Below are 23,443 nucleotides of genomic sequence, written 5' to 3'. Positions count from 1 at the left end.
GTTTTATTTTTCGAAATCTGTATACGATTGGTTATCTTCTGGGTTAAATTCTAGTAGTTATGATTTGCACATAAATTAGACAGATTAACGTTTGCATGGTATAATAATATAGATTAAATGAACAGTATTTTACCGTTTTTTAAAATAAAATTTACATGTAAAATACTGAGGGAATAGCGTTAACTTCAAACGGAGCGATACCAGGTGGTGCGTTTACAGGCTAAACTCCTCATACTATGCAGGCATCACCTGCAATGCGAATCTATACAAGAAATGTCTTACTGTGGATTCATTATTATTCGTTGGATACCAATTTTCGTAGGTTTCGTGGGTACAGGTTAACCACGAAATCAAATGTTCAACGAAATAAATATTTTGATAGGCTTTGTATACAGAGATTGTCAAATCCACGAAATCAAATATCCACGAATATGCAAGTTTTTAGTAATCCACGAAAATTGATATCCACGAGAATAAATGAATCCACAGTATTATATATTCAATTTATTCCTTTTATCCATTAGATATAAACGAATGTCAACTTGGAACACACAACTGTCAGCAGTTGTGTACAAATACAAATGGATCATTTACCTGCTCTTGTAGAACAGGATACACTCTTAACATCGATAAAACAACATGCACAGGTATGCTTACATTTTGCTCACAGTCAATCGAGTAATGATCATTACTTTTTCAGACTATGCAATATGTGTTTGTTTTGTTGACTTAATGGTATATTTCATTTCCTGCGTTATTCGGTTGAAGTTGGAATGAGCTAATAGCTATCAAAGGTACCAGGCTTATAATTTGATACGCGAGACGCGCGTTTCTTCTACATAAGACTCATCGGTGACGCTCAGATCAAAATAGTTAGAAAGCCAAACAAGTATAAAGTTGAAGAGCATTGAGGACCCAAAATTCCAAAAAGTTGTGCCAAATACGGCTAAGGTAATCTATTCCTGGGATAAGAAAATCCTTAGTATTTCGAATAATTCATACTTTAACAAACAGTTAATTTATGAAAATGAACCTATAATTGATATTCATGTTAACACCGAAGTACTGACTACTGAGCTGGTGATACCCTAGGGGACGAAACGTCCACCAGCAGTGGCACCGACCCAGGGGTGTAAATAGTTATCAAAGGTACCAGGCTTATAATGTGATACGGCAAACGCGCGTTTCGTCTACATAAGACTCATCAGTGACGTTCAGATCAAAATTGATTTTAAGCAATTAAATATACTCATCATAGATACCAGGATTGAAATTTTTTATTTGCGCCAGACGCGCGTTTCGTCTACAAAAGACTCATCAGTGACGCTCGAATCAAAACAGTTAAAAAGGCCAAATAAAGTTGAAGAGCACTGATGACCAAAACGTCTACTACACACACATTTGAAATTGTCTGCAACCCACACTCGATTATTTCAGCCACACACTCACACCGAAACAAGATATATAAAAAAAAATGATATATCGTTTTTATAACAGCAACAACCAAAACATATTTTGTCCTCGTAATTTTTATTGCGTTCTGAAGGGCCGGGATTAGTTCTATTTAAAAAAATTTTAAATCAAAATCGAAATCTTTTTTTAATATGAAAAATGTAAACGTCAATGACAAATACGATTACCTAACCTATGTATTCATACCAAATATCCATCCAAACAGAAAGAAACTTTGATTTGTTTTTTTATTTTTTTGTCCCATTGACTTTGCCGCATATGCCAATTTTATTAAATTAAATATTAGGAGTATTATAGTTTTTTTTTTGTTTTCAGATTTTGCTCTTGATGATATCATTCTGTTACAATATAACGGAAATCTTTTTATGTAGACATATATTCATATCTTTGCTAAACATGTCTATAGATTTAAATTCTGAATGAAATATGCATTGCATTTACATGGTTGCAGTGAATGTCGTCTCGAGTAATAGTTAAAACATAATTATTCGATCGTCACTATTGAGTCTTTTGTAGACGAAACACGCTTCTGGCGTACTAAATTATGAACCTGTTATCTTTGATGATTTTTTTTTAATATACAATGGTTTTGCAAATATTGATAATTATTTCTAATTGATGATCAGAATAGGATTAAATTTAATTTTTATATTTATTATATAAAAATGTATACGGAATAATTGCATTAATTATCATGTTTTAATTTTTGTATAGATATTGATGAATGTTTAGATAACAATGGCGGCTGTAGTGAGTACTGTAGAAATGTAGATGGATTCTATGAATGTTACTGTCAGACTGGCTTACATTTAGGAAGCGATGGAAAAATATGTATAGGTAAGTTAAAAGTACATGTTTCAAAAAAGTTTGAAAAGAACCTAATCGATTTCTCGTACTTGTTTAACTTTATTATAAACGGAATCAACGAAATTAATTTTAATTTCAGACGGGTTCGATTCCTGGATATTTCTTTAAATAAGAACAATAACGTATTTCCTTTGCACATTGTCTTGTTCGACATATTCTACCTTTAAGACAAATGTTTATGTGAAAAAATGCCATATAACCACAACATCCTCTCACACATCCACACACGCTCACATTACTTTCACCATTTTAAATGCATATGATTTCTAAATAAGTATTATTTACATGTGTATTTTTAAGATATCGACGAATGTTCTTCAAGCATCGGTGGTTGTGAACAAGTTTGTGAAAATTACCACGCCGGTTTCCGATGTGAATGTCATCCTGGATTTAGCATTGCTACAGATGGAAAATCATGTCAAGGTATATATTATCAATAGCTAGAAGGCTCACAGAATAGAATAAAATCCAACAATTTCACAAAATGAAGTTTCTTTACAAAATAAATCACCTAGAACTAGATCCGTTTTAAATTTCAAAATTCTCTGTCATGTTTGTCCATTGATTTCATTTATTTTCGTGGGTACCAACTTTCGTGTAAGCGTTCCTGGTAAAGGTAATCCATAAACGCTCTTTGGGATGGTACATCAAAGTGTAATTATCATTTTTCGGGATTTCGTTGTTTGTATGATTATTCAATTATTCAAACATCACCTTATTACGTTTTGAAAAATATGGGAAGGGAGGTGTCTCGGATTTGATATTGAGTAGGTTTTGTTTTCTTATCTTGCAAATGCTTACTTACTGAGCAACAAACGGGTTTATGTTTTTGATACACTTTTTTTACTCTACGGCTGATAATATCTGTTTTAAATATCTTAAATGATAGAATGTCCTAATGTTATAAAACCTGCCATCTCTCTTTGTGCTTTAAAATATTCTTCTTCTCAAAGGCACTTTAGAATTGAAAATACATGAAAATGCTTAGATATATATTTGTTCTATTGTATGAGATGAAAAGGAAATCAAATACATGTAATGTGTTACTTCATTGCAAGAAAACTAGAGGCGCAATGCCTCAATGATATAAAAAATTCTTTGAAATAACCTGTTACTATCTTTTTACGAGATCAGAGAAATAAGAAGAAAATAAAATTGAGAATGGAAAGGGGGAATTTGTCAAAGAGACAACAACCCGACCATAGAGCAGACAACAGCCGAAGGCCACCAATGATTCTTCAATGCAGCGAGAAACTCCCGCACCCGGAGGCGTCCTTCAGCTGGCCCCTAAACAAATATGTATACTAGTTCAGAGATAATGGACGTCATACTAAACTCCAAATTATACACAAGAAACTAAAATTAAAAATGATACAAGACTAACTAAGGCCAGAGGCTCCTGACTTGGGACAGGCGCAAAAATGTGGCGGGGTTAAACATGTTTTTTGAGATCTCAACCCTCTCCCTATACCTCTAGCCAATGTAAAAAAAACGAACGTACAACAGTACGCACATAAAACTCAGTTTAAGAGAAGTCCGAGTCCGAATAGGAAACAAAAGAAAATAAACAAAATGACAATAATACATAAATAACAACAGACTACTAGCAGTTATTAAAATCTGCATCTCATATTCCATGACAAAGTCTACAAATCATGTAAATATGTTAAAGACAGAACACTCATGTCCTAGAATAATGTAAAAGAGTATCTCTTTACATCGACTCTTTGAAAGAGATGATAATGTTATTTTTTACCTAATCGCAAGAAGTATCAATAGAAGATGTGGTATGAGTGCAAATGAGACAACTTTCCATCCAAGTCACAATGTGTAAAAAGTAAACAATTATGGTCAAAGTACGGCATTCACCACGGAGCCTTGGCTCACACTGAACAGCAAGCTAAAATTACTAGTGTAAAACAATTCAAACAGGAAAACCAACGGTCTAATCTATATAAAAAAACGAGAAACGTGAACCATTTATGAACCACAACAAACGACAACCAATGAACAACAAGCTCCTGACTTAGGACAGGTGCAAACAAAGGTTTAAACGTTTTAACAAGCGCAAACCTTTACCCTAACCTGAAACAGTGGTGTAACATTACAACACAGAAAGACACACTATAAAACATCAATTGAAATGGATAAAGTCGACTTCAAAAGACATATTAACAAAAACAAGTTACCATACAATGAACGAATAAATTTGATCTATGACACAATATAAATACAATATTAATAAAAAGGGGGGTATTTTTCGCAGGATTTTCAAGAACTGCAGTGAAAATTTGTTATAACAATTGATTTTAAGGTAGTAACTGTATACCGCCATCTTGAATTGTAAAATAGCAGTACACAATCATTTCTTAAACTATGTATCAATACATTGTTTTAGATGTTGATGAATGTCTTCAATCTAACAAATGTACCCAGTCATGCAATAATACAATAGGATCTTATGCCTGTAGCTGTCATCCAGAATATCAACTAGAAAGGGATGGTTTTACGTGTACTGGTAGGTGATTTTATTTTATGATCATGTGCCCTTTTAATATATGTGTACAGTTGAAATCTAAATTGATTGTACAGCTACCAAGAATAAAAAAAATAATTCTTTGATAAAGATGTTACATCTTTCCAAAACTGCGTACATGAATTAGATAATCATGCTTTAATTTTCAATGATTTAAAACATTGTATATAATGATCGATTACATGTAGAAGTCAATAATAATCAAAGACATAATTGAACAAATTATGCCATGTTTGGTTTGTTTGTTTGCCAATCCGTAAAATACGATGTTTGGAACATCAAAAAGGGAAAAATCAAAATGATAGTTTGAAATACAAAAACGTGTTCATACAACAAAATTGAAAAGCATTAAGGATTATTGCAAACTCAAGAACAAAATCAGTATCTCTTGTAAACATCTTGATGGATCATACAATTGTTTCTGTAAAGATGGATTCAATTAAGCAAAAAATGGCGAAATTTGTGAGGGTAGGTAAATCGTCTTAAGTTTTGAGTTACTATCTTATATGCGTATAAACCGATGTTAATATGCTTGACAAGTGCTTATCGTGAATCCCATTCATGATATACACTCGAGACAAAAAAGGGAGATATTCAAAGAGAGCATTCAGTAACTATAATTCGAAGATAAACAAAAAAACCACGACCAAAAAGAATAACAACGAAAGAAGTGTCAACAAACCACTACACAAAAAAATTTAAGAGTTTTACAAGAATTATCCGATAAATATACAATATTAGGTCAATGTTGTTTTTTTCCAGGGGTATCCCCTCCCCATTTATGTGCCGAATACAAAAAAGTTTATATTTTTATGACATTGAGCTAATATTGTTTTTATGTTACAACTTAAATTAATACTTTGACAGCTATTTAAATTGTAACACAAATTTCTTACTTATTTTCAACCCTTAATGAACCCCTGATTGTGGAAAAAGTGTTCCATGATGAAATTGACATTGCACAGATTTATAGCTGTGTTACTGTGTTTAGAAAATAAACACACCTAGTTGCAGTATAAAAGGTCTTCTCATTTGTTAAAAAAAATTTAGGAACAGCATTAAACAGCTCGTCTTGAATTTTGTACATGAAACGTTATTCTTCGAGTATTCACAATAAATGTGTATATAGGTATATGGTCCATTTTTTTGTTACATAATGACTGAAATTCAAAAGTATTTGCCTTTGCTGCATAGCAACCGATTTATTTATGATTCTTTTATGTACATATCTGGAATAGTAATGTAGAATAACGAAGATTTTGCATGTTTCAGTTAAGTTAATTGCTAGTTGGAAAATAAGTAAATTTTTGACATTAGATTTTCCTCTGTTCTTAAGTCAAACTATAAATCTGATAGCTGACAGACTTATGTCTTGTGAACATCAAAACGATGTTATTCAAAATGGTTAATGCAAGTCCTCATCATTCCAAAATACATATTATAAATCACGTCAGCGAGAAAATTTCTTTTTCTCTTTTTCCAAACTTTCTGCGTTGTCTTTGCCTGTAAATTCATTTATTATTGTAGATATGAACAAATGTTTAGGCATGACGTGTTTAAATAATGGTAGCTGTGTTAATGTTGCGGGGTCATATTCATGTCAATATAACTAGGGATTTTCAGGTGATGTGTGTCTGGCAGGTAAACAAGTTATATAAGTCAGATATATTTCCACCATGCTTTCGTTTTAATTTCATAATTGAAATATACGTGTGTTGTTTAGAACTTAGGTGTGATGATAAATGTCCAAATATAAAAAATCTTTTCAATCTTACTGTCTACAGGATTTCACATTTTGTAATATTCTATGTTCCACATTTTATTTGTTATATAGTTTTAAAATCCGTCTAAAATACGTGTGCATGTAAAACAAATTTCTTGTTAGGGGGGTCCAAATACAGCACAAACAACATTTTCCAAAAGACCAAAAAAGTGAAAAAGTATATTTTAACAAAACGCATTTGACTAACAGGTCGAACAACAAATGTTCTTAAACCCTGCTGACTGCCATTGGCGATTGCCAAATAAACGGATCACCGATATAATAAATGGATCTTAATTAAAAATTTAATACTAAACAGAAAACAATTAACTTGCGGAAAAGATGGTATACCGCAAACAAAAGGTGCAAAGGTTTTTGTACACCATATCCAGATTTCGACAATCAATGTCTCTTCAGTGATGTTAGGAATCGAAACGGTATTTGGGAAGCTATACAATTTACCTCAATTTAGGATAGACTCTTGAATTTTGAGGAGTAAAAATAGGATGAACGGATCATATAAACCCGAAGGCAAATATAATACAAGCCCAAACGAAAAAATATAAACAAGTCTTAATTGAAAACAACGTTCAAACCTATGATTGCGTTGGATAAAAACCGCATTTTTTATACGTGTGCATGTAAAACAAATTTCTTGTTAGAGGGGTCCAAATACAGCACAAACAACATTTTCAAAAAGACCAAAAAAGTGAAAAAGTATATTTTAACAAAACGCATTTGACTAACAGGTCGAACAACAAATGTTCTTACTTAAACGCTGCTGACTGCCATTGGCGATTGCCAAATAAACGGATCACCGATGTAATAAATGGATCTTAATTAAAAACTTAATACTAAACAGAAAACAATTAACTTGCGGAAAAGATGGTATACTGCAAACAAAAGGTGCAAAGGTTTTTTGAACACCATATCCGGATTTCGACAATTAATGTCTCACCAGTGATGTTAGGAATCGAAACGATATTTTTGAAGCCATACAATTTACCTCAATTAAGGATAGACTCTTGAATTTAAAGGAGTCAAAATAGGATGAACGGATCATATAAACCCGAAGGCAAATATAATACAAGCCCAAACGAAAAAATATAAACAAGTCTAAATTGAAAACAACGTTCAAACCTATGATTGCGTTGGATAAAAACCGCAATTTTTATACGTGTGCATGTAAAACAAATTTCTTGTTAGAGGGGTCCAAATACAGCACAAACAACATTTTCCAAAAGACCAAAAAAGTGAAAAAGTATATTTTAACAAAACGCATTTGACTAACAGGTCGAACAACAAATGTTCTTAAACCCTGCTGACTGCCATTGGCGATTGCCAAATAAACGGATCACCGATGTAATAAATGGATCTTAATTAAAAACTTAATACTAAACAGAAAACAATTAACTTGCGGAAAAGATGGTATACCGCAAACAAAAGGTGCAAAGGTTTTTTGAATACCATATCCGGGATTCGACAATTAATGTCTCTCCAGTGATGTTAGGAATCGGAACGGTATTTGGGAAGCCATACAATTTACCTCAATTTAGGATAGACTCTTGAATTTTGAGGAGTCAAAATAGGATGAACGGATCATATAAACCCGAAGGCAAATATAATCCAAGCCCAAACGAAAAAATATAAACAAGTCTAAATTGAAAACAACGTTCAAACCTATGATTGCGTTGGATAAAAACCGCAATTTTTATACGTGTGCATGTAAAACAAATTTCTTGTTAGAGGGGTCCAAATACAGCACAAACAACATTTTCAAAAAGACCAAAAAAGTGAAAAAGTATATTTTAACAAAACGCATTTGACTAACAGGTCGAACAACAAATGTTCTTAAACCCTGCTGACTGCCATTGGCGATTGCCAAATAAACGGATCACCGATGTAATAAATGGATCTTAATTAAAAACTTAATACTAAACAGAAAACAATTAACTTGCGGAAAAGATGGTATACCGCAAACAAAAGGTGCAAAGGTTTTTTGAACACCATATCCGGATTTCGACAATTAATGTCTCACCAGTGATGTTAGGAATCGAAACGGTATTTTGGAAGCCATACAATTTACCTCAATTAAGGATAGACTCTTGAATTTAAAGGAGTCAAAATAGGATGAACGGATCATATAAACCCGAAGGCAAATATAATCCAAGCCCAAACGAAAAAATATAAACAAGTCTAAATTGAAAACAACGTTCAAACCTATGATTGCGTTGGATAAAAACCGCAATTTGTATACGTGTGCATGTAAAACAAATTTCTTGGTAGAGGGGTCCAAATACAGCACAAACAACATTTTCCAAAAGACCAAAAAAGTGAAAAAGTATATTTTAACAAAACGCATTTGACTAACAGGTCGAACAACAAATGTTCTTAAACCCTGCTGACTGCCATTGGCGATTGCCAAATAAACGGATCACCGATGTAATAAATGGATCTTAATTAAAAACTTAATACTAAACAGAAAACAATTAACTTGCGGAAAAGATGGTATACTGCAAACAAAAGGTGCAAAGGTTTTTTGAATACCATATCCGGGATTCGACAATTAATGTCTCTCCAGTGATGTTAGGAATCGAAACGGTATTTGGGAAGCCATACAATTTACCTCAATTTAGGATAGACTCTTGAATTTTGAGGAGTCAAAATAGGATGAACGGATCATATAAACCCGAAGGCAAATATAATCCAAGCCCAAACGAAAAAATATAAACAAGTCTAAATTGAAAACAACGTTCAAACCTATGATTGCGTTGGATAAAAACCGAAATTTTTATACGTGTGCATGTAAAACAAATTTCTTGTTAGAGGGGTCCAAATACAGCACAAACAACATTTTCCAAAAGACCAAAAAAGGGAAAAAGTATATTTTAACAAAACGCATTTGACTAACAGGTCGAACAACAAATGTTCTTAAACCCTGCTGACTGCCATTGGCGATTGCCAAATAAACGGATCACCGATGTAATAAATGGATCTTAATTAAAAATTTAATACTAAACAGAAAACAATTAACTTGCGGAAAAGATGGTATACCGCAAACAAAAGGTGCAAAGGTTTTTGTACACCATATCCAGATTTCGACAATTAATGTCTCTTCAGTGATGTTAGGAATCGAAACGGTATTTGAGAAGCCATACAATTTACCTCAATTTAGGATAGACTCTTGAATTTTGAGGAGTCAAAATAGGATGAACGGATCATATAAACCCGAAGGCAAATTTAATACAAGCCCAAACGAAAAATTATAAACAAGTCTAAATTGAACACAACGTTCAAACCTATGATTGCGTTGGATAAAAACCGCAATTTTTATACGTGTGCATGCAAAACAAATTTCTTGTTAGAGGGGTCCAGATACAGCACAAACAACATTTTCCAAAAGACCAAAAAAAGTGAAAAAGTATATTTTAACAAAACGCATTTGACTAACAGGACAAAAAACAAATGTTCTTAAACCCTGCTGACTGCCATTGACGGTTGCCACATAAACGGATCACCGATGTAATAAATGGATCTTAATTAAAAATTTTAAACTCAACAGAAAACAATTAACCTGCGGAAAAGATTGTATACCGCAAACAAAACGTGAAAAGGTTTTTGTACACCATATCCGGATTTCGACAATTAATGACTCTTCAGTGATGTTTGGAATCAAAACGGTATTTTGGAAGCCATACAATTTACCTCAATTCAGGATAGACTCTTGAATTTTGAGGAGTCAAAATAGGATGAACGGATCATATAAACCCGAAGGCAAATATAATACAAGCCCAAACGAAAAAGTATAAACAAGTCTAAATTGAAAACAACGTTCAAACCTATGATTGCGTTGGATAAAAACCGCAATTTTTATACGTGTGCATGTAAAACAAATTTCTTGTTAGAGGGGTCCAAATACAGCACACACAACATTTTCCAAAAGACCAACAAAGTGAAAAAGTATATTTTAACAAAACGCATTTGACTAACAGGTCGAACAACAAATGTTCTTAAACCCTGCTGACTGCCAATGGCGATTGCCAAATAAACGGATCACCGATGTAATAAATGGATCTTAATTAAAAACTTAATACTAAACAGAAAACAATTAACTTGCGGAAAAGATGGTATACCGCAAACAAAAGGTGCAAAGGTTTTTTGAATACCATATCCGGGATTCGACAATTAATGTCTCTCCAGTGATGTTAGGAATCGGAACGGTATTTGGGAAGCCATACAATTTACCTCAATTTAGGATAGACTCTTGAATTTTGAGGAGTCAAAATAGGATGAACGGATCATATAAACCCGAAGGCAAATATAATCCAAGCCCAAACGAAAAAATATAAACAAGTCTAAATTGAAAACAACGTTCAAACCTATGATTGCGTTGGATAAAAACCGCAATTTTTATACGTGTGCATGTAAAACAAATTTCTTGTTAGAGGGGTCCAAATACAGCACAAACAACATTTTCAAAAAGACCAAAAAAGTGAAAAAGTATATTTTAACAAAACGCATTTGACTAACAGGTCGAACAACAAATGTTCTTAAACCCTGCTGACTGCCATTGGCGATTGCCAAATAAACGGATCACCGATGTAATAAATGGATCTTAATTAAAAACTTAATACTAAACAGAAAACAATTAACTTGCGGAAAAGATGGTATACCGCAAACAAAAGGTGCAAAGGTTTTTTGAACACCATATCCGGATTTCGACAATTAATGTCTCACCAGTGATGTTAGGAATCGAAACGGTATTTTGGAAGCCATACAATTTACCTCAATTAAGGATAGACTCTTGAATTTAAAGGAGTCAAAATAGGATGAACGGATCATATAAACCCGAAGGCAAATATAATCCAAGCCCAAACGAAAAAATATAAACAAGTCTAAATTGAAAACAACGTTCAAACCTATGATTGCGTTGGATAAAAACCGCAATTTGTATACGTGTGCATGTAAAACAAATTTCTTGGTAGAGGGGTCCAAATACAGCACAAACAACATTTTCCAAAAGACCAAAAAAGTGAAAAAGTATATTTTAACAAAACGCATTTGACTAACAGGTCGAACAACAAATGTTCTTAAACCCTGCTGACTGCCATTGGCGATTGCCAAATAAACGGATCACCGATGTAATAAATGGATCTTAATTAAAAACTTAATACTAAACAGAAAACAATTAACTTGCGGAAAAGATGGTATACTGCAAACAAAAGGTGCAAAGGTTTTTTGAATACCATATCCGGGATTCGACAATTAATGTCTCTCCAGTGATGTTAGGAATCGAAACGGTATTTGGGAAGCCATACAATTTACCTCAATTTAGGATAGACTCTTGAATTTTGAGGAGTCAAAATAGGATGAACGGATCATATAAACCCGAAGGCAAATATAATCCAAGCCCAAACGAAAAAATATAAACAAGTCTAAATTGAAAACAACGTTCAAACCTATGATTGCGTTGGATAAAAACCGAAATTTTTATACGTGTGCATGTAAAACAAATTTCTTGTTAGAGGGGTCCAAATACAGCACAAACAACATTTTCCAAAAGACCAAAAAAGGGAAAAAGTATATTTTAACAAAACGCATTTGACTAACAGGTCGAACAACAAATGTTCTTAAACCCTGCTGACTGCCATTGGCGATTGCCAAATAAACGGATCACCGATGTAATAAATGGATCTTAATTAAAAATTTAATACTAAACAGAAAACAATTAACTTGCGGAAAAGATGGTATACCGCAAACAAAAGGTGCAAAGGTTTTTGTACACCATATCCAGATTTCGACAATTAATGTCTCTTCAGTGATGTTAGGAATCGAAACGGTATTTGAGAAGCCATACAATTTACCTCAATTTAGGATAGACTCTTGAATTTTGAGGAGTCAAAATAGGATGAACGGATCATATAAACCCGAAGGCAAATTTAATACAAGCCCAAACGAAAAATTATAAACAAGTCTAAATTGAACACAACGTTCAAACCTATGATTGCGTTGGATAAAAACCGCAATTTTTATACGTGTGCATGCAAAACAAATTTCTTGTTAGAGGGGTCCAGATACAGCACAAACAACATTTTCCAAAAGACCAAAAAAAGTGAAAAAGTATATTTTAACAAAACGCATTTGACTAACAGGACAAAACACAAATGTTCTTAAACCCTGCTGACTGCCATTGACGGTTGCCACATAAACGGATCACCGATGTAATAAATGGATCTTAATTAAAAATTTTAAACTCAACAGAAAACAATTAACCTGCGGAAAAGATTGTATACCGCAAACAAAACGTGAAAAGGTTTTTGTACACCATATCCGGATTTCGACAATTAATGACTCTTCAGTGATGTTTGGAATCAAAACGGTATTTTGGAAGCCATACAATTTACCTCAATTCAGGATAGACTCTTGAATTTTGAGGAGTCAAAATAGGATGAACGGATCATATAAACCCGAAGGCAAATATAATACAAGCCCAAACGAAAAAGTATAAACAAGTCTAAATTGAAAACAACGTTCAAACCTATGATTGCGTTGGATAAAAACCGCAATTTTTATACGTGTGCATGTAAAACAAATTTCTTGTTAGAGGGGTCCAAATACAGCACACACAACATTTTCCAAAAGACCAACAAAGTGAAAAAGTATATTTTAACAAAACGCATTTGACTAACAGGTCGAACAACAAATGTTCTTAAACCCTGCTGACTGCCAATGGCGATTGCCAAATAAACGGATCACCGATGTAATAAATGGATCTTAATTAAAAACTTAATACTAAACAGAAAACAATTAACTTGCGGAAAAGATGGTATACCGCAAACAAAAGGTGCAAAGGTTTTTTGAATACCATATCCGGGATTCGACAATTAATGTCTCTCCAGTGATGTTAGGAATCGGAACGGTAATTGGGAAGCCATACAATTTACCTCAATTTAGGAAAGACTCTTGAATTTTGAGGAGTCAAAATAGGATGAACGGATCATATAAACCCGAAGGCAAATATAATCCAAGCCCAAACGAATAAATATAAACAAGTCTAAATTGAAAACAACGTTCAAACCTATGATTGCGTTGGATAAAAACCGCAATTTTTATACGTGTGCATGTAAAACATGCCACATAAACGGATCACCGATGTAATAAATGGATCTTAATTAAAAATTTTAAACTCAACAGAAAACAATTAACCTGCGGAAAAGATTGTATACCGCAAACAAAACGTGAAAAGGTTTTTGTACACCATATCCGGATTTCGACAATTAATGACTCTTCAGTGATGTTTGGAATCAAAACGGTATTTTGGAAGCCATACAATTTACCTCAATTCAGGATAGACTCTTGAATTTTGAGGAGTCAAAATAGGATGAACGGATCATATAAACCCGAAGGCAAATATAATACAAGCCCAAACGAAAAAGTATAAACAAGTCTAAATTGAAAACAACGTTCAAACCTATGATTGCGTTGGATAAAAACCGCAATTTTTATACGTGTGCATGTAAAACAAATTTCTTGTTAGAGGGGTCCAAATACAGCACAAACAACATTTTCCAAAAGACCAACAAAGTGAAAAAGTATATTTTAACAAAACGCATTTGACTAACAGGTCGAACAACAAATGTTCTTAAACCCTGCTGACTGCCAATGGCGATTGCCAAATAAACGGATCACCGATGTAATAAATGGATCTTAATTAAAAACTTAATACTAAACAGAAAACAATTAACTTGCGGAAAAGATGGTATACCGCAAACAAAAGGTGCAAAGGTTTTTTGAATACCATATCCGGGATTCGACAATTAATGTCTCTCCAGTGATGTTAGGAATCGGAACGGTAATTGGGAAGCCATACAATTTACCTCAATTTAGGAAAGACTCTTGAATTTTGAGGAGTCAAAATAGGATGAACGGATCATATAAACCCGAAGGCAAATATAATCCAAGCCCAAACGAATAAATATAAACAAGTCTAAATTGAAAACAACGTTCAAACCTATGATTGCGTTGGATAAAAACCGCAATTTTTATACGTGTGCATGTAAAACAAATTTCTTGTTACAGGGGTCCAAATACAGCACAAACAACATTTTCCAAAAGACCAAAAAAGTGAAAAAGTATATTTTAACAAAACGCATTTGACTAACAGGTCGAACAACAAATGTTCTTAAACCCTGCTGACTGCCATTGGCGATTGCCAAATAAACGGATCACCGATGTAATAAATGGATCTTAATTAAAAATTTAATACTAAACAGAAAACAATTAACTTGCGGAAAAGATGGTATACCGCAAACAAAAGGTGCAAAGGTTTTTGTACACCATATCCAGATTTCGACAATTAATGTCTCTTCAGTGATGTTAGGAATCGAAACGGTATTTGAGAAGCCATACAATTTACCTCAATTTAGGATAGACTCTTGAATTTTGAGGAGTCAAAATAGGATGAACGGATCATATAAACCCGAAGGCAAATATAATACAAGCCCAAACGAAAAATTATAAACAAGTCTAAATTGAAAACAACGTTCAAACCTATGATTGCGTTGGATAAAAACCGCAATTTTTATACGTGTGCATGCAAAACAAATTTCTTGTTAGAGGGGTCCAGATACAGCACAAACAACATTTTCAAAAAGACCAAAAAAAGTGAAAAAGTATATTTTAACAAAACGCATTTGACTAACAGGTCGAACAACAAATGTTCTTAAACCCTGCTGACTGCCATTGGCGATTGCCAAATAAACGGATCACCGATGTAATAAATGGATCTTAATTAAAAATTTAAAACTCAACAGAAAACAATTAACCTGCGGAAAAGATTGTATACCGCAAACAAAAGGTGAAAAGGTTTTTGTACACCATATCCGGATTTCGACAATTAATGTCTCTTCAGTGATGTTAGGAATCAAAACGGTATTTTGGAAGCCATACAATTTACCTCAATTTAGGATAGACTCTTGAATTTTGAGGAGTCAAAATAGGATGAACGGATCATATAAACCCGAAGGCAAATATAATACAAGCCCAAACGAAAAAGTATAAACAAGTCTAAATTGAAAACAACGTTCAAACCTATGATTGCGTTGGATAAAAACCGCAATTTTTATACGTGTGCATGCAAAATACATTTCTTGTTAGGGGTCCAAATACAGCACAAACAACATTTTCCAAAAGACCAAAAAAGTAAAAAAGTATATTTTAACAAAACGCATTTGACTAACAGGTCGAACAACAAATGTACTTAAACCCTGCTGACTGCCATTGGCGATTGCCAAATAAACGGATCACCGATGTAATAAATGGATCTTAATTAAAAATTTAATACTAAACAGAAAACAATTAACTTGCAGAAAAGATGTTATACCGCAAACAAAAGGTGCAAAGGTTTTTTTACACCATATCCGGATTTCGACAATTAATGTCTCTTCAGTGATGTTAGGAATCGAAACGGTATTTGGGAAGCCATAAAATTTACCTCAATTTAGGATAGACTCTTGAATTTTGAGGAGTCAAAATAGGATGAACGGATCACATAAACCCGAAGGCAAATATAATACAAGCTCAAACGAAAAAATATAAACAAGTAAAAAAACAACGTTCAAACCTATATATATATAAATTCAATGCAAAAATAAGGATGGTCTGTATGTTTACCAATGAGATAACTGTCCACTAAATACTTAGTAGAATATATTAAAGTTGTATTCAGATTATACTTTTTCTTTACAATAAACAAATACTTTCACTTTCAGATATAAATGAGTGTTTACTTTCCAATGATACATGTGACGACGAGTGTATGAATACAAATGGATCTTTTTATTGTAAATGTAATAGTGACAGTAGGTCTTTATCCGAAGATGGTGTGTCTTGCATAGGTATGATCTGCATGTTGAATTTTCCCACATATGCACTTCAACGTAACGATAAATGCATATTTAATTGTTTGATTTTCCTTGTTTAAATACTGAAAGCAACAAGGGGTTTCCGTTTAATTTGATTTTGTATTTCACATTCGTTCATCAAACGTAATGTGGCACTTTTGTTCGTTATTCAGTCATTGTTTCTGTTTGAAGCCAATGTACACTGCTAGACGTTTGATGTACGATGTTAATTTTGACACTTATTCATTTAAATAAGCTTCTGAAGTATAAAACATGTTCAACGATCATCAATAAGTATGGGCCTTATAACATAAGAAGTTGAGATGATTCCACATATGATCTTAAACATTGTATACGGTCACATTTACGCTTTCTGTGTAATGTGTGCAATAATCATACGAAAAACGCAGATATGCGTCCAGAATACATATATTCATTTTTTTTTACAAATGTTATTTACGTTTATTGCAGCTCACGTCAAGGACAAATCATACAAAAGTATAGCAATAGGTCTCGGGACAGGTATATCTCTTGCATTCCTAGTAGTGGCAGTTCTTTTTGTAGTCGTGAAAACAAGACGCAAAAAGCCATCTATACAAAATGGTACATACAATATATAAATACAGATTTGAAAATTTTTATGCAAACAAAAACATTAAACCTGTATAATGTACTAACGCAATCGTAGTAATGAAAGTACAAAAGGACTGGAATATATCGAATACTAAGGTGAAAATTAACACTACAGGGAGATAACTCTGTAAAAATCAGATGTACGTTTTAATCATGTTCTAATATTATGGAAATATGAATGATCACAATTAGTGTTTGTCAAACTGCTAAATATCCACTGAAACTTTTTTGATAAAGTTTGTGGTTCAAGTTTTTGGAAATTTTTATATTTTTGTCAAAGGGTCAAAGTAAATATTTTGTTAAAATTTTATGAAAATTAAACGAGCCAAATTAATTTTAGTAAAGGTATTTGGTATCACCTTAAAGTATCAAAGAGGAATTTAACTGTGTCGAATAGGTATGACATACATATTATTATATTGTTTAGCATCGACATATTTTAAACAAAATGAAGCCAAAAGTAAGCGTGTAATAAATATCGCACTTGTGTTGCAAATAAATATTCATATGAGGGACGTCATAAAATTGACAAGACTATCTTTTTAAACTTTTTTTTTCGGTGCTATACAAAAAAGATTTGTACATGCATATTGGTGAATTATTTCTCGTATAAGATATACTGACCTACTTTAGAAACGCAACTCTAGATTATTCTTTTTTATTCCCATTTTCAAATATGCAATTTTTGCCAAACAAATGTATGAACATAAATTTCATTCATCACTTCATTGTTTAAAACGAATTTGCAGTTCGAAAGTTGAATTGATTATGTCAATTTTAATGATCAAATCATCTGGTATGCACTGAAAACCTGGTTTCCCCTTATCAGTGGGTGTGTCACCTTCGAAGGCAATGAATGTCTGTAACCAACGCCAAATGATTGTAAGAAAAGTCAACCAATTCTGTTAGGCATGTTTTGAGTTCTGTTTTACACCTTCTGATTTTGCCTTTGTCCCAACCATTACAGTGTGTTTCGGCAATTATGAGGTTGAAACTTGAGGGCTTTATATGTTTTTCTGCAGTCAATTCATAGGCATTTCTGTTTATGGGAAACATTTATGGCATGAATCTGTCTGCTATAGCATTCGGCAATTTGATAAAAAGTTGACGTTGCGGTCGTAAAATGTCTTACAAATGACGTTGCGTAATCAAATTCTATTTACGTGGAGCTGTCACTACATATTGATTTGGTCATTGTTGGTCATCAACAAATCCCATCTACCTGTATCGTTGTTTAAACGACAGTAAGACGAGTTACTGACGTCCAATTGTCTGGTTACAGCACGTTCATGAATTCCTGCCTGCCATATTCTTATGGGCTGATTCAGTTTTTCATTGCTCAGTCTCGGCAATATGGAGATGCAACATTTTTTAAATGATTTAAGTGTGGGTATGGATTAAACGAATTGTTTTCTCGAAGACAAAATAAAATAATATTATTTATTGGTTTCAAATTCCGCTTGAAGAAATTCGTGCGACTTCAATAATCCGGTATGTTCAATATCAACAGGTAAGTCAGATGTTGATTTTAGCTAAACAGAAAGAAGTATGGTAAACATAAATAGTAGTTGTATGAGGATCAATCATGATTTGGTTTTAAAAAATAACAAAACGTGTGTTGCGTTTTTAAAGTCCGTCAGTATATGTTGTTCTCGCAAACTCGTGCAATTTTATAATCTATCAAGGACAGTTTTTATGCAAACAAAAACACGAAACATGTATAATGTACACTTATGCAAGCGTAGTGATGAAAGTACAAAATAATATTTATGCAATAACCCTATGTGATATCATTTTTTTTAAAAGTTGGCAACCATTATATTTTCGTAGCAATTCAGATAAAAAGGATTCCATAAATTATAAAGGCACAAAGACAACTCATTAGTAACTAACAACCCATAATTCACGTGAATAAATAAACTGTTATCAAAACATTGAATTGTTCGAATTACTAGGGATTTTCTACCTCAGGAATAGATTACTTCACTGTATTTGTCTAAGATCTGCGGAATTTTTGGTCCTCAGTAGTCTTCAATTTCGTACTATTTTTTACTTTTAACATTTTTTGTTCGAGCATGACTGATGAGTCGTTTATATACGATCACTCGTCTGTAGTATATAATTATAAGCCTGGTACCTTTGATGAGTTTTTGATATGATTTCAATAAATATATATTTCTTCAGAAACTAGATCAACGTCTGACAGATACCAGTCAACACAGATAGAGCCTAGGTAATAAAGTAATTAGAATATGAAAACAGTCAAATAATGTTTTGCCTAGGTACTCTTTGGTTGGAGTATTGTGTTACTAATATATGTTTTCCGATCATTCCATCCATAAGACATCAAGGCATATCGGGTATCTTCCGTCCTCCATGATATTAAAAAAGTATGACAAAATATTGAACTCTTAGGCAGATTCAGAAAGGGGAAGTTCATCAAAACTGACAAAGCCAAACGTTATATCAATCAACGGAACAAGTGAACGACAACTGCAACATTCTTAACTTGGTACAAGCATTTCCCGAAGAAAATGGTGAGTTAAGCCTGGTTGTATAGCTAGCTACAACAGCAAAAACAATCTTGAAATGAACTAATAATTTGGAGAGAAGAGTAAAATTCGTTTGTAAGACTTTACATCTAAATAGAAAAAATATCAATTTATTACGACTGCTTTTACAAATACAAAATATTTTTTTCCGTTTGATTCAACGTCTTATTTCTTTAATTAAGTCATATAAGGGTAGAAATAAGATGATACGTTTGTAAAGAAATTATCAGTAGATTTACCTATTTTCTTTTGTAGCAAGAAAACGAGTTCGTTCCATCACCCGAATATTCTTAATGCAAATATTTAATTTCAAAAGAATGTTATCATTGGAGTTTTTTTTTTTTTGGGGGGGGGGGGGGGGGGGGGGGGGGGACAGAAATAGGTTTTTCACATTTGAAATATAAACACACTTTGTAATTATTTTTCACAACTTGTGGCTTTAGAAAAAGCCCCGTGATTCATTTATTTTATATTTTTTTACAATAGCATGACATTTACTTGATTTTGGCAAAACATTAAAGACAAAACCATCTACCTTAAATAGTACTTCTGACTCTTTTTCTCTTTGCTCATGAAAATTTAGTTATTAACTTTTGTGGTTTTTAGTGTATAACTGTAAGTTACAGATCGAGATTGCTTGTCGCTTCCAAAAACCTAGTTTTCATGTTTTTAAGCCTGCTGAATTATTCAGCAAAGAGGTGCATCCTTGTCATCCGTTACATTTTCAAAAGATAATGGAAACCAATCTTTATACATTGATGTAAGCCATGGTCGAAGAAAAAAAGATATTATAAAAGGAATGAAAAGGAACAGGAACAATTATGAAGCGACAAATATTGAGATGTTCCTGAACGATCTTAATGAAACACAATGTATTGAGCAGCTAGCAATAAATCAAATCTATATCAACCGGATAATGTACAATATCAGTGCAAGTACAAGTATTGCAAAATGAATTCGGTGCGTTCGAAGTGCTTTTTAGGATTAATCTTCACATGGAACGCTCTAACCTACAATTTTGAAAGCCATGGATGTATACATAGAAATAAACTCGTTAAAAGATGTACAAATCTTCTTCTCTTACCTGTCAAACTAATTCTGTATCTCAAATAATTTTGAAATAATAAATAAGTAAGTAATAATTATGCAATTGTACAGGCAGGCTTACAATGTACCGAATGGGTCCTATTTTACATTTTTACATTAATTAATGTGAATACTCATGATGCATGCTTAGCATATGACGCTTACCCTGTCGTTTCAAAGTTTGTACCTTGGTGTTGAATTGAATTACAATTCAATGCCTTTTGCACGCTTCAAAGATCTAACTTCAATAAAAGTTAACTTTTCGGGCAGAAATAAAACAGGCAAAGGCTCAAGTCTGCTTTTAAGTTAATATGAATTATGTCCGCTTGGAGCAGTTATAATTCCTATTGAAGTTAACTAGCTATACAGGTTAGGCCTGCATCAATCTGTATGTCAGTCTGAGTTGAAAAGTTAACATACCGTATGCTCATCAAATTATATTTGGCTTACAAATGACAATGACATTGACATTCTATAAAATTTGGAAGTCCGGGGTTCTTTTCTGGATTTAACTTCAGCAGGAACGCTAAAATTCAAATATTTCAAAGTTAATGATTTATACATACTCGTGAATTTAAAGATCCATATCACCAAAAGTGACCAAAACCGAATAATCAAACTCAACTTAAGTCAACCTTGCATGTGATATTCAATATGTCTATTACAGAATGAACGAGTACGAATCAGTTGTTGTAAAAGAGGTTGTAAAAGTAGACGGCAAAACAGGAGGACAAATCTTATCATATGACAACATCCAGATCAAAGGTACAGATACATATATAATATATCATTTTGGCAAAACGTATTCCAAAACGTATAAACAGAAATAACGAACTCCAAAATAAATTCAAAATGTCAATGAAACCTGATAAAATCAAACGCTCGATAATATCAACAAACGGAACAAATAAAAAACAACTGTCAAATTTCTGACTTGGTAGAGGCAATTTCATAAACAAGTGGTAAAACTATAAACCCAATATGGTAAAGTTTTTAGGTCTTTAAGGTACTGAAGTTAATTTACCGATTTGTTGTCAATGCTTTATAAAATTCAATTAATGAAAAAAAGGTATTTTTTTCCATGCGCTCACTCAACAAAAAGATCACAATTGCAATTTGGGACTCAAATTGAACAATATCATTGTAAAGAAACCCCGATAACCTATACATACCTGGCTTTATCATTTTGTGGCTGTGTAACTTTATACTGAAAGTCAATTTAGAATTGACAATTTGTAATTCATGCAGTGCAGGGGGGGAACGTTGCTTATTGAAAGATCAAACCCCACGATTATGCAGGGTTTATTAATGTTTTTTTGACAGTTTTTACCCTGAACATTTAATTTAGTTTTCTTGTCCATAACTCAATTTAATAATCAATCATCAAGTTAGCCTTTTTCAATGCCAATTACGACTCCTGATTGTGATTCATTTAATCTATTTTATTATTTTTTTAGGAACAAGTGAACACAATGGACAACAGAGACCCGACATAGAAACAGCTGAATATGATAATTTAGTCATTTTTAGAAAATAGATATTTTAGAACTTTCAAATCAATCGACGTTTTTATGTCTTGACGGTGCTTTATAATTGTGCATTACTTTTGATGGAATATGTTTAGAATTTCAAAATCAATTTAAGTAGCTGTAATGCGCATCTTTCATTTTTTACACTTCAATAATTTTCTCCTAAATATTTTAATATGACCTTGAGTAAAATGAACAGAAAAAGGCCACATGACGGCGATTATATGTTTGACACCGTATTACTTGACTAACTGTAATATAAATAAACATTAACTTTTAATATTGGTCGGTCCTATAGTTGTTATTGACATTGTTCTAGAATACAACACGAAACTTATTTGCAGCATCCGGATGCATCTAGGTTTCCTCATTATTAATTTGATATATTGTATTTTGAGTACATGAAACTGTTTATCTTAGATTTCTTCTTTTTACTAATATCATTAATGTTTCCCCTATAAATTCAAATCATTTTTATATCACAACTATACAATAGTATTTAACGGTACTAATTTTAATTTACCAAATGTGCTTTTTGATGCGGTTTGAGGTAATATACTGTTAGTGTGTGTGTGTGTGTGTGTGTATTTATTGACGTGTTCTTTCATATCATTAACTTGTTATTAAAATAAAATGCCTACATGTATATTGTTTTGCAAGACAAAAAGCTACTGAATTAAAAGAAACAGTGAAGGACAATATAACTATATGTATGTAAGCCTCAAATCTATGTACAGCATCAAACCTGTGTCCTTTCCTCAGATATGTGCCCTATTCTATAGTGTGTCATAGACATCATTAATACATGGTTCTCAAGTTTGCGTAATTTTCAACTTTTTAAGGTTTGCAATCTGTCCTATATATTGATGTCAGAATATTGACGACCTTTATATTCAAATTAAATCTGCATCTGTTAAGGCCATTGAAAAGTTTATGTGTGTTGAACTATGTATACAGGGTTAAGAATATTAGGATTGAGAAGCGTGAATTGGGAGTTATTGGATGGAAACCAAGAAAAACGGGGAGGAGGGGATGGGGGGAGGGTGAAAATAGGGGTAGACTTGAAAAGTTTTTTTCGACATGGATAAGGGAAACTGGGAATG

At 32.8% G+C, this 23,443-nt stretch overlaps 2 protein-coding genes across 8 annotated transcripts in view; both read left to right on the top strand.

The window, feature by feature from the left end:
* The window catches only part of LOC127719541 (matrilin-2-like), a 199,947-nt gene that overhangs the window by 111,975 nt on the left and 64,529 nt on the right, over window positions 1-23,443 (top strand). The window lies entirely within an intron of this gene.
* Window positions 118-23,164, top strand: LOC127720791 (fibulin-1-like). Its single transcript, XM_052227542.1, has 10 exons — window positions 118-124; window positions 525-647; window positions 2,188-2,310; window positions 2,641-2,763; window positions 4,739-4,858; window positions 16,409-16,534; window positions 17,012-17,143; window positions 19,358-19,406; window positions 21,479-21,576; window positions 22,269-23,164. The coding sequence occupies exons 1-10, from the start codon at window positions 118-120 to the stop codon at window positions 22,346-22,348; spliced, it is 981 nt and encodes a 326-aa protein (XP_052083502.1). The 3' UTR covers window positions 22,349-23,164.

Source organism: Mytilus californianus, unplaced genomic scaffold, assembly GCF_021869535.1.
Source record: "Mytilus californianus isolate M0D057914Y unplaced genomic scaffold, xbMytCali1.0.p SCAF_11, whole genome shotgun sequence".
NCBI classification, from domain to species: domain Eukaryota; kingdom Metazoa; phylum Mollusca; class Bivalvia; order Mytilida; family Mytilidae; genus Mytilus; species Mytilus californianus.
Note: the sequence above shows the minus strand (reverse complement) of the source record. Positions and strands in the feature narration are given on the sequence as shown.

What these genes read in the sequence shown, in the direction of transcription:
- LOC127720791 (XM_052227542.1), top strand. An exon ending in CGATAAAACAACATGCACAG is followed by an intron (nt 648 to 2,187) that starts GTATGCTTACAT and finishes ATTTTTGTATAG; the next exon opens with ATATTGATGAATGTTTAGAT. An exon ending in CGATGGAAAAATATGTATAG is followed by an intron (nt 2,311 to 2,640) that starts GTAAGTTAAAAG and finishes TGTATTTTTAAG; the next exon opens with ATATCGACGAATGTTCTTCA.